This window comes from Lagopus leucura, unplaced genomic scaffold (genome assembly GCF_019238085.1).
Source record: "Lagopus leucura isolate 7727_CA_CO unplaced genomic scaffold, USGS_WTPT01 Super-Scaffold_100002, whole genome shotgun sequence".
Lineage (NCBI taxonomy): Eukaryota > Metazoa > Chordata > Aves > Galliformes > Phasianidae > Lagopus > Lagopus leucura.
In genome coordinates this window covers 6,843,560-6,860,303 of record NW_024962263.1, presented here as the reverse complement: position 1 = coordinate 6,860,303, position 16,744 = coordinate 6,843,560, and the positions used below count along the sequence as shown (strand labels likewise).

Below are 16,744 nucleotides of genomic sequence, written 5' to 3'. Positions count from 1 at the left end.
CTTATTTTTCTCATTTCTACAAACCAGGAAAAAAAAAACAACCACCAAAAAACCTAACAATAAATGTGGCGGATAAAAACTTTCCTTCAAAAGTGTCCTAAAGATTGATTTGCAGCCTTTGCAAGTTCAGTGACAAAGCTCTATTAACAAATGAATGGCAGGCAGAAGAATCACTGAGCTTTTCTTATTTCCTATGTCAGTTTTGCCATTTTGACATTTTTTGCTCTGGTCTCAAATGAAGTAAATAAATTCAGAAGATGAATTGTGGGTATGAAGGCTTCCTTTGTAAAGATTTTTTTTTCCCCCAGATTTCTTAAAGTTCAAATAAGTTTGAGGTGAAAGACTGGAGGCTTGTCTTACTGTAACTGACACATTCTACCCGCTCTTAAGCAGGAAGTGCATCGGCACCTACAAGAGCCCTTGCTCTGTTTGAAAGTGGAGAACTAAGGCCCACCACAGCCACATTTAGAGGGAGAAGTAGCAGGCACGCCTATGAAGTCTTGTCCAAAGACTAACATGGTTACATGGAGCTAAAGAGTGTATCTGTCTCAGAGACCTCTCACCAATTAACTTGGATTTCTGCAACCCCTGACTTTTAGATGTTTGGTGATGAAGCAGACTTTGGTGGGTTTTTCCCTTAATCCGAGACTGACTAGGTCAAAAATAATGATACTGTAAGCTAATATTTAAACATATTTGGGGCTTATCACAGCAAAGTTGGCACACTGAACTGGGAAAAGGAGTTTGTTTTCCTCAAGTGGAGAGAAGGAGATAATTGTTCTGTGTGCATATCTGCATGCTTGAGCACTGGTGTAGTTGCAGTTTTCTCTTTACTCTTTGGCACTTTGTCAAGCTTATTTGTTCTCATAATTTTTGACTGGGCTTTAGGGGAAAAAAAAAACCACAAACACAAACTCCCAAAGCCCAGTCATCATTCACAGTATGCAGAATGTAAATTCATCCATAACTGTACTATTTTCAAAGCTACTCTTAACGTATTTGCTTGGTTTTGCTAAATGTAGTATATTTAATATAAATAATACAAAGAATCTGTGCCTTGGGACCCTTACATCTAGTAGTATGGTGGCATGAAGTAATAAACTGGTTTAGAAGAGCATTTCCTTGTTGTTTGCAGGATACACTTGGAATAATAGTTGGATGTAAACTTTTAGTGCACACCTTATGTAACCTTACTAGTCAATAGGCTGCATGTTTTGAGCAGAACTGGGGAACTGCTCAATTTGAAAAGGCTCGGTGTCTGATTAGCAAGGCTGAGGGGTGCTTTGAATGGTTGCATTTTATTTTAATCCTAATATATTCCTTTCACTTGTTTTAAAAATCCAACAATAATAGATGCAATGAACACTAGTAATGCCATGTTCACAAGTTATTAGGAAAATGCAAACATTCAGAAAAATTGCAGTTCTAGCAGCTTCAGCTCATACATGCAACATTTCAAGGCATGACACCTTTTTCATCTACACACTGCTGAACAAACGTGTTCCTAGTTTCAGCTTCTCCATCCCACTCTGCAAGGAGCTCGGCACTGGTCACTTTTTCATGTCAAATCTCTTTTGAAGATTTTGGTAACAGAACTGTAAGTTTTTTTGTATGCAACTTGTTGCTGCTTGCTTATATGCCATCCCTCAAGTAAAATGCTAACATTTCTGCTGAGTATTAGCACTTCACAATTAAGTGTTGTTGTTTCTCAGTTATTTTATGTCCTGGTAACATGAACTATTTCCATTTCATGTATGTGGAATGTTACTGATATGTGTTTCATATCCAGAGGCCTGTACATCTACACATTTAGCAAGAATAAGGTAGCATTTGTGTTGCGTGTCCAAAGCTAGGTTTGCTAGTAGAACTTACACGTGTACATTTTTGCTGAGGTTATTTAAGTTGTCAAGTTACAGAGCCAGCATACAACTCACCTCTGTAAATTGAATCATAAGCTTACTCTGTCCCTGTTGTGGCTTACCTCAGCACAGCCCCTGCCCTGGGTAGCAATCGTTGCCTGTCACACCCCACCCTGGGCTATCAGTCATCTCTGAATGGAGACCAGAGAAGGTCCCAGATTTGGCAGGAGTGTATCTGTGTAGGGCAGAGATGTCTTCCTTATCCTAGATTAAGCAAGATTTTACTGTACCGCATATTTTCATGAGACATCTGTGCTCTCCTTTTCCTTCCACAGGAAATGGACAGGTGTGTCTGGTTTTAATTCTTACTTGATACTGTGTCCTGTAGACAGACCTTCTCTAGGGAAGATCATGAAGGGGAAATGGTAGAAGAGAGTAGAAAATGGAATTGGGTAGACAGTCACAGCCAGAGGATTGCAGTCAATGTCCAGGTGGAGGCCAGTGTTGAATGGTGTCTCCCGGAAGTCTTTCTTGCAGTCAGTGCTCTTCATCATCTTTATCAATGAGCTGGGTAGGAGGATTGCTTGTACTCTCCACAAGTTTTCTGATGACACACACCAAGCTGAGTGGTGCAGTTGATAAAGCAGAAGGAAGGAATGCCATCCAAAAGAACCTGGACATGCTTGAAAAGTGAGCCCTCAAGAACCTAATGAGGTTCAACTATGCCAAGTGCAAGGTGTTGCATTTGGGTTGTAGCAATCCCAGTTATGTGCACTGTCTAGGAGAACTCACTGAGTGCACCCCTCCAGAGAAGAACTAAAGGGTCCTGTTGGATGAAAATCTTTGTGTGAGCCAACAATGTGTGCTTGTAGCCTGGAAAGCCAATTGTATCCTGGGCTGGAGGTAATTGTCCTCCTCTACTCTGCCCTTGTGAGGTCTGGAGTACAGGGGGCCACCAGCACAAGAAATATGTGTAGCTGTTGGAGCAGGCCCAGAAAATGGCCACAGAGATGATCAGAGGAACATCTTTCCTACAGAGACAGACTGAGGGAGCAGGGATTGTTCAATCTGGTGAAGAGAAGGCTCAGAGTCACCTCACTGCAGCCTTCCGGTACTTGAAGAGAGCTTAAAAATAGGAGAGACACCAACTTTTTACACATTGCATTAGTAATAGTACTAGGGAGAATGGTTTTAACTAAGAGAGTGGAGATTTTGATGATATATTGGGAGGAAATTCTTTACTCAAAAGGATGGAGTGGCATGGGAGCTGGTTACCCAGTGAAGCTGTGGATGCCCCATCCCCAGAAGCATTCAAGGCTAGGTTGGATGAGACCCTGGCAGCCTGATCTAGTTGGTGACAATCCTGCCTCTGGCAGGGGGGATTAAAAATGGATTGTCTTTAAGGTTTCTTGCATCATGATTTTTTGATTCCATTATTTAATTCACTTCCCAGATGAACTGCAGCTATGGGTAATAGGAGGGTTGGATGTTGCCATTGTGAGGCTGCTCACTATCTTTGGAAGGGTACAGAGATCAGGATCTGCATTACTGAAGAAAGGCAGGTAATGCACCCATCTTCAGTGGGGCAAGGAGAATCCAGAAAACTGCAGGACAGTCAGTTTCTGGGACAGTCACGGTGCAGGCAATATTGGAAGTCATTTATTGGCACATGAAGAAGAAGGTAGTAATTGGGAAAGGTCAGCATGAATTTACAAGTGTAAATTATGCCAGACCTTCTAGATCAAATGAGTTCACTGTGGATGAGGGGAAAGCAGAGGTCTACCTTGAGTTTAGCAAGGCTTTTTGTGCAGTCTCACACAGAATCCTTGTATTCAATTTCAGATGTTTCAGTTTGGATGGGCAAAATTCCAACCAGATTGATGTTCAGAATCATACTGTGCCTGAAAGTTGGTTGCAAATTGAATTCCACAGGGATTGTCCTGCCTGATGTCTTTGTCAATGACCTAGATGCAGAGGCAGGATGCAGTACTTTCAGGCTATCAATGATGATACCAAATAGATGGTGTAGTTGATGTGCTTGAGATCCGGCCTGCCATTCAGAGAGATTCATGTTTGCTGGAGGACAGGGCCAACAGGAGCCCCATGAAATGCAGTGTGGACAAATGTAGCATCCTGCATCTCAGATGGACAAGGACCCTGCACAGGCTTATAAGGCATGGCTGGCTTGGTAACAGCTCTGCTGGAAAGGGCATGCAAGGCCTTGTGTTGGGCTGAGTGTGAGTTAGTGGCAAAGCCTGGCAGCAGTGAAAGTGCATTAAACCATATGAACAGCAGCACAGGTGGCAGATGAAGGGAATTGGTAATTCCCTTTCACTCAGTGCTCATTAGATCACATCTGGCAGAGTGAGTCCAGTCTTGACTTCCCCAGCATATGAAAGCTTTTGATAAACCCTAATGAATCCATTGGAAGAACAGAAAGATGGCTGGGGGTTGAAGCATGAAATTTAAGAGCAGAGGCTCAGGCAATGGGGCTTGTCCAGCCCACAGAAAAGAACGGCAACTTTCCAGTTGCTAAGTGGAGGTTACTGAGAAGATAGGGTTGGGCTCTGTGCCAAACAATGAGAGATGAAGGTCATAAATAATCAGGGAGGCTTGGGCTACATAAAGGAAAAGGAAAAGAAAAAAAGATACTATGTGGACAATTAGGCAATGAAATGGTTGACGTAGTGGGGTTTTGCAGTCTCTGAATGGAGGATTTTAAGACTAAACTGTACAAAGACATGAACAACCTGGTCTGGGATTTGGTGAACTTCCAGAGTCCCTTACACTCAGTTATTTTACGATAACCTTTAAGATGGATCTTCTCCATTTTCTCTGTAGAGTTTCTTCTATTTAATACAGTTTACAGTTTGTAGACTTGAAGACACTGCAATGTTCAGCCCACAGACCAAGAAAATTATATAAAAGGTTGGCCCCCAATTTTAGCTAGACACGATCTAAGACAATTTGAGCAAAGACATCAAGAGACAAGATGCGACGACATCTTTTATTGTTTTTAATATGAGTGAATTGATTAAAAGATCTGAAATGTTGTAAAGCAATATACATACTGAATAAATAATATGCACAGAAGAGTCATGTCTACATTGTAACACTGGCTAGTACTCAGAATACTTAAAATAAATCCAGTGACATTGGATAAAAGTCCATAAAAATGCTATCCTGTCTTCCCTTGTATGAAATTGTTCAAGTATAAAAAAATCCAATACAGTGTAAAATATTAAATTCCATTTCGGTCAAGAATAAAAATTGCAAGTATTGTAGTTTCACAGGACAATGTAAAGCAGCATTTCCTAGCAAAGGGAAAAATAGTCAGTCTACATACAGATGAGTGAGAAAACTGCACTAATGTACTTGAGAGGTCTACATGAAGAACTATTAGAGGGAAAAAGAATGAACTAGCAATATTTAATGTAAAAACCTAAAAAAAAAAAGTGTTAATTTAAGAGTACCCTCATACAGTGCACATACTGAATTTAAATAAATCCAAGTCAACATCCTTAGTTAATTAGGTTAATATTTAATATGCTACATCTAAGTCTACTGAATAATTTATGCCATGAGATGAATACATAATTATACAGTGTCACATCTAAAGTTGCTTTCTTTAGAGCACAGCATAGTAAAACTTTCAAAATAAATATTTCTTTTTAAATAGCATAACAATTAAGGCACAGTATAAATCACATACCATTAACCCTTCAAGAACTGCAGTCTTGGTAACAAAAGTTGCCTTGTGTAATGTACGTTCACTAATAAATATTTTAAATATAGTCCTGAAATAGATATTAAAATCGTACAAATGGTTTCAGAAAAGAAAATTCCCTTAAAACAGTTCTTAAAAGTTTTAATTCATTAAGCTTCTTCCTGCCTTTATTCACAAGTTACGAATAGATGCAATAAATAGAAAGAGAAGGCTGTTGTAGTAAAGGGCTGATCCTATTTTAGAATCAGAATAGCTGACACCAGCAGTTAAAGTTTCCCAAAAGTGAAACAGGATGGGGCGAGGGATTAGGATGTGACAAGCTCATCACATGAGCATGAGTGATGTGTTCTGTCCAGAACTGTCTGTGTTATTGATTGTCTCTACAGCTGTTGCACCCCTTACTTCCACATCACTTGCTCCATAGTTCCACTCATCCAGAGGACAGATAAGAAAATAACTTTGGTGCCTGTCCGCCATCTTACTAGCAGGCCATCTTCCTTGGGTTGTTCGATGCCCGTTAGTGAAACGGTGGGAAGATGCCATCTCACGAAGACAGCTTCTGAAAGCTACACAGGACAATCAGTGCTTTAAGCTTGTTTCCTCTTAAATGGATAAAGGTTACATATTGCTGACTCAGTTTTTTCCCCTGGTTCGAACTTTTTGAATACCACTTTCTCACTTATAAAAGGCAGTTTTGCTTCCCTGATACTGTAAAAATACATCTTTGCTTTTTTGGTTCTCGTTTCTTTTAAAATACAAAGTCCCATTGCTACTCCTGCCACTCTTTCATGACAGTACAGTATGTTTTCCCCATTTTCTTCTGGATCGATACTTGAAACTAGCCATGCCGCACTACCCCTCCCCTCTAACAACAAGATTTGGATGCATACTGTATGAAGACAGTGGAATAAAAACTCTTTAGTTTCGCAATAGCGTCGCTTTCCTTAAAGCTCCTTAGTTAACATCAATCGTCTCTGATTAACTACTTATACTGGAAGGCCAAAAAGAGGAAGAGAAAGAACGAGCTTCCCTCGGGAGTCCATCTGCTATTGCATACGATCCGTCTGCAGCTGTTGGGGTTGGTACTGGCCAAAAGCCGCAGCCGCCGCAGCCGCCGTCCCCGGTGCTGCTGCGGTGATGGGCTGCTGCACCGCGTAGCCGTAGCCCCCCGCCGCCACGTAGCCGGCAGCGGCGGCCGGAGAGGCGGCGTACGGGTATTGCTCATAGGCGGCCGCCGCCGAGTACTGGGCGTAGGCAGCTCCGGTGTAATCGATGTAGGGCGTAGTGGAAGCGGCGGCTGCTGCGGGTTGAACGTGGGGAATTACCACTCCGGGCTGCACAAAAGCCTGTGGATAGACATAGTGAGCTGGGATCCTGTTGAAAGATGGGAGAGGGAGTCAGAGGTGGTAGGCGAGTTAGCGCCTAAGCGTCGTATCCATACTCCGAAGTCAGACAAACTCAATTTAGTTGTTGTTATGTGCATAGGGTTGCCACAATAACTGGGTGGAACAGACCGGTTATCAGTTGGTTGGCCTGAAAACATGAGTTGCTCTGAAGCACAGCCTTATAGCCGAGTTAAACAGGAGCGTTTAATGTTGCTTGAGGATGTTACGTGGGATGTTATCAAACCCTTTAGAAGGCCCAGGATTACTGATGTCAGTTTAAGGCAACTCTGAAGGAGGAGGCTCGATTGCAGCATTTGTTTTTCAAAACACCTCAAGTGGTTTTCGCGATCCTGCTTGTCGCCGAACTACTTGCCTCTTAGTGAAATTATTTCCTGTGAGTACTGTTATTATTAGTAACACGGCGGTTTGACAGCCTCGCTGTTTGACAATGGCCAATAAGGCAACAAAACAGCTTAGCCCTGTTTACGTAAAGTGTTCTGGGGGGGAGCAGGGAAGAAAGGTGTATTGTGGCAACCCTACTTAAGTTGCTATGCAGACTCAGCACACATTAATTTCTCTGCAACCTCAGTCACCCTTATTAAAAATAAGAATAAAAACAAAAACAAAAACAAAAACAAAAACAAAAACAAAAAAAAACCAACACAGGCGACAAAAGAGTTTAAATAAAGTTCACAAGTGTGGTAAACACAGCAAGAATCACACTTTCCAAACGAACTATAGTGCAGCTCACTCCGTCACAAGAGGCCATTGAGGGAAGCTACATGGATGCTATTAAAATCCATAACAGTGACTCCTAAGTACATGTGCATCACACTTTTAAAAAGTTCATAAGGACACAAGGGTCAAACCTGTTTGATTATCAGGCCACTGCTGTCCTGTTTTGTGCCAGCTTGTTTATTTCTATGCAAGACATACAGCATAGAGTTTTTTGGAAGGTGGGAATAGGATTAAGTCTAAATAGATCTGGTGCTTAACAAAAGCAAAAAAAAAAAAAACAACAAAAACAACAACCAAACAAGCAAACAAAAAGACCAAACAAATGTATGGCTTAAGCAATAACCATTCTGAACAAATCAGTACACACACTTTCTTCACATCTTCTCCACAAGAGAAGTGTACACACAAATTCATCTCAAAATTGTGTTTGATCACATAATACAGTTTATTAAAATGATGCATCTGATATAATTTTCATTTAAAATCCATAGCTTTGTCTCACATCTGGATTTTCACTGGGAAGTCCTTCACATTCCGAACTCATTTCCAGAAAGTGAGTTTTATATAAAACTGCTTGTGCAAATTTACAGCTATTTAGTAATGAAATTTACCTTTACAGACAACTCTGAAGACTGCACCAGCCTTTTAGTGCACTGTAGCATAGATGCAACCTGCAATAGTACACAGTGTCCTCCAATTGTAAGTTTTAATGGAAAGCTTTTTTGCTTTTTTAATTTTTAAAATGACATCAAGATTTACCTAAATGGTCAACAAGGAAGCATTTCAGTCAGAAGGGGCACTGTCACCTAGATTCATAGCAAAGAAATAGTATAAAATACATGAAAACCGGACTTTGGAACAGCCTGGTTTTCTTTCTTAAGAAGAAGAAGAGCTCAGTGGCGTGAATAGGAACACTGCACTCATAAAAACCCAGCGTGTCAATGGAATTCACTTCCTACTGGATGAAGGGAGAAATGGAAAAAAAAAAAAGAGAGAATGACAAATAGGGATGGGAAAGGAAAGAAAGCATAAGATAAAACAATAAGTTGGGTTTTTAAAACTCACCTAATTTATGATGTGATTAGCCAGAACTGCATTTGAAGCATATTTAAGCTGGCTCTGTGCATTTAAATACACATCATTACCTGAGCTCCCCATACAAGATGGATGAGCAAGAGCATGCGTTTCGTATTGGTCACCAGCCAAGGAAAATTTCAATAAATATAACATCATGTTTTTAAGTATTAAATAAAGAGGAATGAAAACGATTTTAAAGAGAGCCCCTTCTGCATCATGTAAGAGCCCATTCAACATCACATCACAAGACTTTTTATGTACGGCATTTATGAAATAGAATAGTCCTAACAGAAATGGTTCAGCAAGAAGGCTTATCTAAGTGCTCGTGTTGTCTGCAACTGATGTTACTAGAATTTTCTTAGGACATTAGGACACTCGATCGGATCCTTGAACAAGACAGAAAGATACATGTGCTCCCACTTAAACTCTTATGACTTGTTTCATTAAGCCAAGAAACTAACAGGTGGTGAAGTTATGAAACATGACCCGTTTGCCACATCTTACCCTACAACAAACATAAACCCCAGGCAGGCTCCTCACCACCGTGCCATTTCACACGTGGTGATTGACAGCGTAAGCTGCACTGGGGCTATTTTTGATCATCTGTCATGCTACAACTGTTTTGAGTCGACTGAAACGGCTTTATATGGCCAAAGTCAATTTCTACCTACTGCAGAGGCCAGCACGTGCAGAGCCTGGCCATTCAGAACCCAACTGCTTTTAGTGCTCTGCCAGGTCAAAAGTTGAAAAAGCAATGCCTAATAGCTCTGGATATCCTTAGTATCAATAATTTTAAATAAAAGCTGCTGCTTTGTTCTTGAAAGTAAGAGTGTGGGAATTGCACATGGTTTGAGCTTTCTTTCCTGACAGTAGTTTTTATTTTGGAACACCTATTTGTTGCTTTAAGCTCTTGCACTAAAGGAAAAGGAAAGCCACATTTAACTTTAGCAACAACTATAGCTTTGGGATATTCAAAATGAAATGACTCCACGCTGCCGTGTGCCTTACGACTTCCCCTGTTGTTATAACAGAAGATGTGTTTTTAACTAAGACCTCCCAGAATAATCCTACAAGCAATAATAAGGCGACAGCTAATTGTTTTAGAGGAAAGGACAGTTTGGACTAATGCAGAGAGCTGTGTCATGCAGAAATTCAGCCTTAGTAACACATAATTGAAATCTCAACGCTACGCTATTGAGAAGGTGGTTATTTAACTTTGAATGACATGTTTTGCTTCAGACCATGGTAAGGTTTGGTGAGCATCACTACCGAGTAGAATTTAGTCAATGAACAGCTTTCCTGATAATAAAAATAGGTCACAGAAGCACCAAGGCATCCCCTTAAGGTGCTCCCTTTTGAATTTGCATCTGGTAACAGCAAGAGGACATTTAGCAATCTGCAGGTTCACTTCTGACTGTTCTGGCTTCATTCCCTAGAGCCTGGTTAGCAGTACTCTGATACTACACATGTCTCCCAACCACAGACTAAAAGAGGGCTTCTCCTTCTCTCTTAAGGAAGGCAGAATTGCCTGGCTGGAGACAGAACTATAGGAGACAGTAACAAGCAGGCAGTATCAGCTCACCATTTGATAGCAGCCTTATCAACTTGAGATTTAACTCTGGTCTTACTAGAAAGAGTGGGAATGGGAATGCCCTCATTTTGATTGAGGCACTACAAGTTCTAGAAAAAAATAAGGGGACAAACTCTGACAGAACAAGTCATGTCCTACACCGGTCCCTCTGCATAACCCCATATTTTTCCTCCATAATAGTAAAATAAAAATTATGAAAGCAAAATGAGAAAATCTGTTTTAGGAGACAGAGTTATTTTTCCCTCTCCTTAAATTCCTATTGAATTCAGGGGTAGTATTTCAATAAGCAATTCTGAAAACAGAGCTGTAGATAACCAGTCCTGTGACCAAACAGCTTCCTTCATGCAGTGAAGCTAACCTAGTTGCTAGCTCCTTCCACTGCAATAAAAGCTGTATTTAATTTGGAATACTGTATTTCTGCATCCTTTCAGTAAAGTAATTTAACACACTCCAGTTATCTTCAGTTTCTTGCTTGTTAGGTGGGCAATCATGACAAAACACTGTTGACCATCCTGGAGTATGGAAGCACCTTACTGATCTGCATTCTGATTGATAGGGAAAAACAAAATAAAACTTTTGCAGCTTCTGTGGAAGAGTTAGCAGAGGGTTGGTAATGAATCATTACTACAATCCATTTAACAGAGCATATGAGTAAAATGTTTTTTTTTTTTTTTTTTAAGTGCAACTGCATGGGAGGATGAGAGGTTTTAAGGTGTGCAATCCATGCAGCATCATCTGAGAGTGAGCTCTTAATAAATGTAGATTCAAGCACTGAAACAGCCCAGCAGAATTGTCAAGGAATATAGAGAACGAAGGTTTTCATTTATCCTAATGAATGCTGTCCTTCCTAATTTGAAGTACATCCCTTAGAAAATACACAGGCCATTGGAAATTCCCAGGGGGAAGCAGGTTTAGTAATCTCCTTTGTCTGTACATAGCAAAAGAAAGGCAAAAAGCAAGGATTAAAAATGACTAATTTGATATATACACGACCCTGGTACCAACATTCCTCTTCTCAGATTTATATACTTTGCATTAGGAATAAAACCTTATTCAGCCTGCTGGAAGAATTCCCCTGACCTAAGCAAGATTTCAATGATCTATTGTTGGCTCGGGGTAGGGAAAGCAAGAAGGAGCCCTCCACTTGCACAGTGCTTTCAGCAACAGATTGCACAGGTTCTCCTTTTCTGTTATGCTCAGCAAATACTCTCTCCATGGCTGCTCCCTGGGCAGTTCACTGGTTCCTCTTTGCAGCAGGGCTGTAGCAGCTCTGCAGACCACGCACTCCACCTCCTGCCCTCCTCGGTGCTGGCGTCACACACTGAGCACCGCGCACACACTGCCGTCCCCTCACACTTCAGAGAAGTCAAACAAAGTACGGCAGAGGAAGAAGAAAAAAAGACAGAAAGTTTTCCACAGCCTCCCCAGGTGTCTCAGGAGAGCAAACGTTCTCCTCTAAAAGCGCATAAAGCTTCTAGGAAAACTTTTTCCTGCAGTTACCTACAGGTTTGATGAAGCAAACTATTGAGAAGCTATTCCTGCTTCTGGCAGCTGGGTACGCTACATGAAGCTATTCTAGTTGTGACACGTTTTCCCTACTTGATTGTTAGCTTTTTCATTAATTAGCCAAATGCATTATTTTGCAATGAGTTTCTCAGCCAGTGCGCGTTAGTGAAGTGACGCCGTATCGGAATTTTGAAGCAGACCTCACCTCCTAATTAAATGCCTACAGGAAGCAAGAGTTAGAGATACTTAGGAACAGTATAGTCGAGTAAAGGAGAAATGTGCTACGTATTAAAGTCAGACCGAAGGAAAAAATCTCCAATTAGAAAGCCCAACAGGACGCACATTGTTAATAAGGAGCTCCACACCCCTCCTGAGAACAAACCCCCCCAAAATTATGAACATGCAAGCAATATGTTGATTCACTTAAAAAAAACCAAGAAGTCACACCATTTAGCACTCACTACAAAATAAGGTTAAAAAAGTCACAAGCTACAGCTTGAAAGCAAGGAAACAAAAAAAGGCCCTTTGCTCCCCATGGCAAAGTCACTCCTCAACAACAAAAACAAAATTAAAAAGACCCCCCCCCCAAAAAAAAAACCCACTTCACTACAGCTCTTTCGAGTAAATAAAAGCACACAGTTTAGCTATCAACACCACTTCATTACCGTAATAAATAAATGAAAAAAAGCACACGGAGGTCTATTGACTATATGAAAAAAACATACATGCATCGTTAATCACCATTTTAGCTTGTTTGTGTTTGAGTCTACTGGTTACAGAGTTTAATTCCAAACAGAACTATTCCACCTCTTATCATCATATCCTTCTGATCAGTTATCTTAACTGTAAACGATCCCTGTCAGATTAGAAAGAGATAAATAACATTGAGTCAAGCTGAAAAAAGAGAAACGGGGCACAGCAATCTTGCATAAAGTCATACCTCCTTGTTTTATCATAGGGTCATACGGGACCGGGCTGCTTAGGTGGAGGGGACGCGTCCCACACAACTTGACTCGGCTACAGCGTTCAGAACGTTACCGACAAGGAGAGCACAGTTACAGGCATACGTTTGTAAGTCTGCAATCTGCAGTACTGCTGCTGTGTTTATAAGGATGCTAGTGCCAGAGGCCTTCAAGGATCATACTTTTGCTTTCCACAAAAAAAAAAAAAAAAGAATTCTCCTCCCCTGTTTGAGGTCCCATTGAACAGACTTACCCAAAAGGCCTCTGTATGAGAGCTGGATGAAGCTGCTGAACACCAAAGGCAAAACCTACCAAGGAAAACACATCACATTCTCCATATGAGTTTCCTTTGGCTATTTGCCACACACACGCACACAAACGCAGGGTAACGGCCTCCAGTGGTGGTGTCTCTAAGGCTGGAGAACCACAAACCAGAAAGCAAAATACATCGGTCCCTACACACACACACACACAGACATCCATGCAGAAATTAAAACAGTGAAGCTCACGCTTCCCTAGTGGTGTTTGGAAGAATGACTCTGGCTAAATAACGAGTAGAAAGTTTTCATTAACTTTTGATTTTATGCTCCATTCTGGTCCTTACTGTCCATCTATATATGGCCCTTTTTAACCATCGGTGTATCTGTGCTGTTTTTACAGACTTAAGCCTTAGCCCTCTCCACATGAGGATTTAGCAGGGGTTCAAATCCTTGACTTTGCTTCTGCTCTCCAAATGCCCAAGCACAAAATCCCATTCCTGTGTGGGCACAGAACTGCTCACAGCGCTCCCTGGGCTCAACACCTTCAGAGCTCAGACGTTTACACGCGCCGTGCTCAAAGCTCTCTCAGGGTGTGAGGCAGCACTTTGGGAAGTGGCAAGGACATCAGATTGGCTCAGATGTGGCCTTGGGAAATGCTACTTTATTTTAAAATCCTTCCCATAGCTCCCATCTGTTTTAGGACTTTCCTTTAAGATACTGTTGGTATTAATAAGACCACACACACTCGAAGCGATTCATTCCCAGGCCACTCTTTCCCTGCAATGATACTGTAAATGGTCAGCTCCTCCACGTTCCCAGCAATGGAAATAGCCGATGAAGAATCTGAACTGTGCAAATCCTCCTGGAGAACTTGGGATATTGTATCTCCAGTTGCTTTTGGTGCTTAAACAAATAGCCACAAAGTTACTGTGTGCTGCCTTTAGAGACAAAAGCACACCTGACCCCCCAATGCGCTTCAGGGGAGTGTGGCCCAGCACTACCTTTCCCAAAGCTCAACTCCCTTCAGGAACCCAAGGTGCATGCAGGGCCGCGTCCTCACCTGGCTGCATGATCCTCGGCTTGGCACCCAAGTACGCCAGGTTGACATTGGCCTTCCTACCATCAATGATGGGGTTGGGGTCCTTACACGCTCGTTCGGCAGCGGCTCTGTCGGCCATGGTGACCTTCAGGGGCGAGGCTCCGCGTTAGATCTCTCCCTCGGGGCGACTGGGAGAAGTCCCCCGCCCCGGTTCAGCCGCCCGGGGTTCCCCCCGCCTCGCCTTGCTGCTCCGGGGCAGCCGGCAGCCGCCGAGGGTGCGGGCCGAGCTCCGCTGGCAGCAGATAACCCTCGGCGAGGCCGTATCAGGGAGCAACAGGCTGGGCGAGAAGAGACGGGATTCGCCCTCCATCTCCTTTTTCAGTAATCCTCCCCCCGCCTCTCTCCGAAGTGCCCAGCAGGGAGGGGGAAAAAAAAACCCAACAAAACAAAACAAAAAACTAAGAAAAGAAAGAAAGCAAAAAGAAAAAAGAAAGAAAGGAAGGAAGGAAAGAAGGAAAATCCTCCAAACCCTCCCGCTCCCCACGCAGCGACCCCCGCAGAAGTTTCTCCCGACGGCGGCCGCAGCCGTCCCCGCACTTACAAAGCCGTATCCCCGGGACTTGCCCGTCTGCCGGTCGGTGATGACCACCGCCTCCTCGATGTCGCCGAACACCTCGAAGTACTTGCGCAGGCTGGAGTCGGTGGTGTGGTAGGGCAAGCCCCCGACGAAGATCTTGGTGTAGGTGGTGTCCTTCTGCGTCGTGTGCATCTTCCGCCCGGCCCTGAGCTCTGCACCCACGCGTGGCCGCCGGGGCGTGCGGGTCCTGGGCGCCGAGACCCGCTCCCAGAGTCAGCCCTGTTCTCCTGCCTTCTTTTTCCTCCTCTCTGCCTCCCGTCTCCCCCCCGCCACCCGGTCACGGCGCGGCTCCCCGCTGCTTCTGCCCGCCCAGCTGCCTCCTGCTCCGGGCGCGGAGCCCCGCAGCCCGCGGGGGGCTCGAGGTAGGTGCCGGGGACGGGAGGGGCAGCGGCCGGGCAGCGGCCAGCCCGGCGGAGCGGCGGCGGGCGGAGGAGCGCTAAGCGGCGAGTGGCCTCCCCCCCTAAAAGCCACCGGGTCGGGCACTCTCGGTTCCTCCTCCTCCTCCCGCAGGGGCGGGGACCGCGGTGGGGCGGCCCCCGCGCACGGCCGCGGCTCGGCCGGGGCTGGCACACAGCTGGCGGCAACAGCTGGATGCCGTCGGAACGGGGGCTGCTGCCGGAGGGCCCGGCGGGGAGTCTGCGCGTGTCCCCAGGCTTGGGCAGATAAGCAGTGCCGGCGGAGTTGTGGGGTCACCGCTGCGAGCCGGCAGCCCCCAGATGCTTACATCCCAAACCAAATGCCGGCGGTGACCCCCAGCCGCATCACCTGCCTTACACCCCAAGATGGAAAAGCCGGGGCCCGGCAGCATTTCCATTACTACTGTTATGGTGGGGCTGGTGGTTGTTATTGTTCTGCACGCAGGGCCAAAGCAATTGGTAAAGCTGCTTCCCTCCTCTTTCTCTCCTCTTGCTGCCTCGGCCCTGTGCTGTGCTGAGAAGGATGCGGCAGAACAAAAGAAAGGACATGGAGGGCTGTGGGAGCTGGGGGGCAGGGAGGCTCACAGGGAGACAGGAAGGATGGGAGGAAGGTTACAGATTGGAGAAACATATGTGCACATGTGTATGGACTTCTGAACCAAACCCTTGTGGTCACGAAGCCTTGATAAGTGCTAGTGCCTCTATCTCCTTGTGCTTTTGTCTGTTAGACTTTCCCTGTGAAGTCCCCTCTTTTAACATAAAGGAGCGATGCACTGGTTTCCAGAAATGATTTTCAAGAACTTCTCAGTCCCTCTAGTACCAAATGTTACCCATAATGACATCAATCCTAGTCTTAGGCCCTGCTTGCCCCATATGTAATATTGGCTCTGCCTGATTTTCTTCAGCAGTCATCGTACTGGTTCTAATGGCCTAGAATGTGCAGCACCAGGCTGTGCTGTCACTAAAACTAACCCCAAACCCCACACCATCCTTCAGATTCTGCAGATTAAACAATCTGTGTTATTATGTTAGAACTAACTGAGATTTAAGCTCAGCAAACCTAGCAGGATCCTGAGAGATGAAAGACTGAGAGAGATGAAACTTTATAGCCTGGAGAAGAAGAGGCTCAGGAGGTATCCCTTCAGTGTCTAAATACACTAAATAAATAAAGGGAGGATGCAATGAAGATGGGGCCAGGCTGTTTTCAGTGATGCCCAGTGCCAGGACAAGAGGCAGTTGACAAACTGAAGCACAGGAGGTTCCCTCTGAACACCAGGAAGAACTTCGGTGCTGTGTGGGAAATGGAACACTGGCAGAGAATGCCCAGACAGGTTTTGGAGTCTCATCCTGGACATGGGTTTGGGTACTCTGCTCTGACTGCTGGACCAAGTGGACCCAGAGGGCCCTTTGTCACTTCAACCATTTTGTGATTCTGTGATCCAGACATAAATGTTGCTTTTCACTTCCTGTGATTCCAAGACATTAACTTTGGCCTGAATCCAGTAAGGCCATTAACTCTGCCCCAAGACATCTCCCAGCATACTTCT

At 44.0% G+C, this 16,744-nt stretch overlaps 1 protein-coding gene and 1 long non-coding RNA gene across 4 annotated transcripts in view; one reads left to right on the top strand and one right to left on the bottom strand.

The window, feature by feature from the left end:
• LOC122178642 overlaps positions 1–16,744 on the top strand; it is a 55,712-nt gene that overhangs the window by 22,790 nt on the left and 16,178 nt on the right. The window lies entirely within an intron of this gene.
• RBM24 (RNA binding motif protein 24) lies at positions 4,853–15,115 on the bottom strand. 3 transcript variants are annotated; one of them, XM_042868895.1, is made up of 5 exons: positions 14,746–15,115; positions 14,166–14,289; positions 13,099–13,153; positions 7,841–7,892; positions 4,853–6,932 (listed from the first exon to the last, which is right to left on the bottom strand). In XM_042868895.1, the coding sequence occupies exons 1-5, from the start codon at positions 14,911–14,913 to the stop codon at positions 6,633–6,635; spliced, it is 699 nt and encodes a 232-aa protein (XP_042724829.1). In that variant the 5' UTR covers positions 14,914–15,115; the 3' UTR covers positions 4,853–6,632. The 3 variants fall into 3 exon arrangements, with proteins under 3 accessions (XP_042724829.1, XP_042724831.1, XP_042724832.1); XM_042868898.1 differs by having other exon boundaries at positions 6,726–6,960; positions 14,746–15,109; XM_042868897.1 differs by lacking the exon at positions 7,841–7,892 and having other exon boundaries at positions 4,853–6,960; positions 14,746–15,109.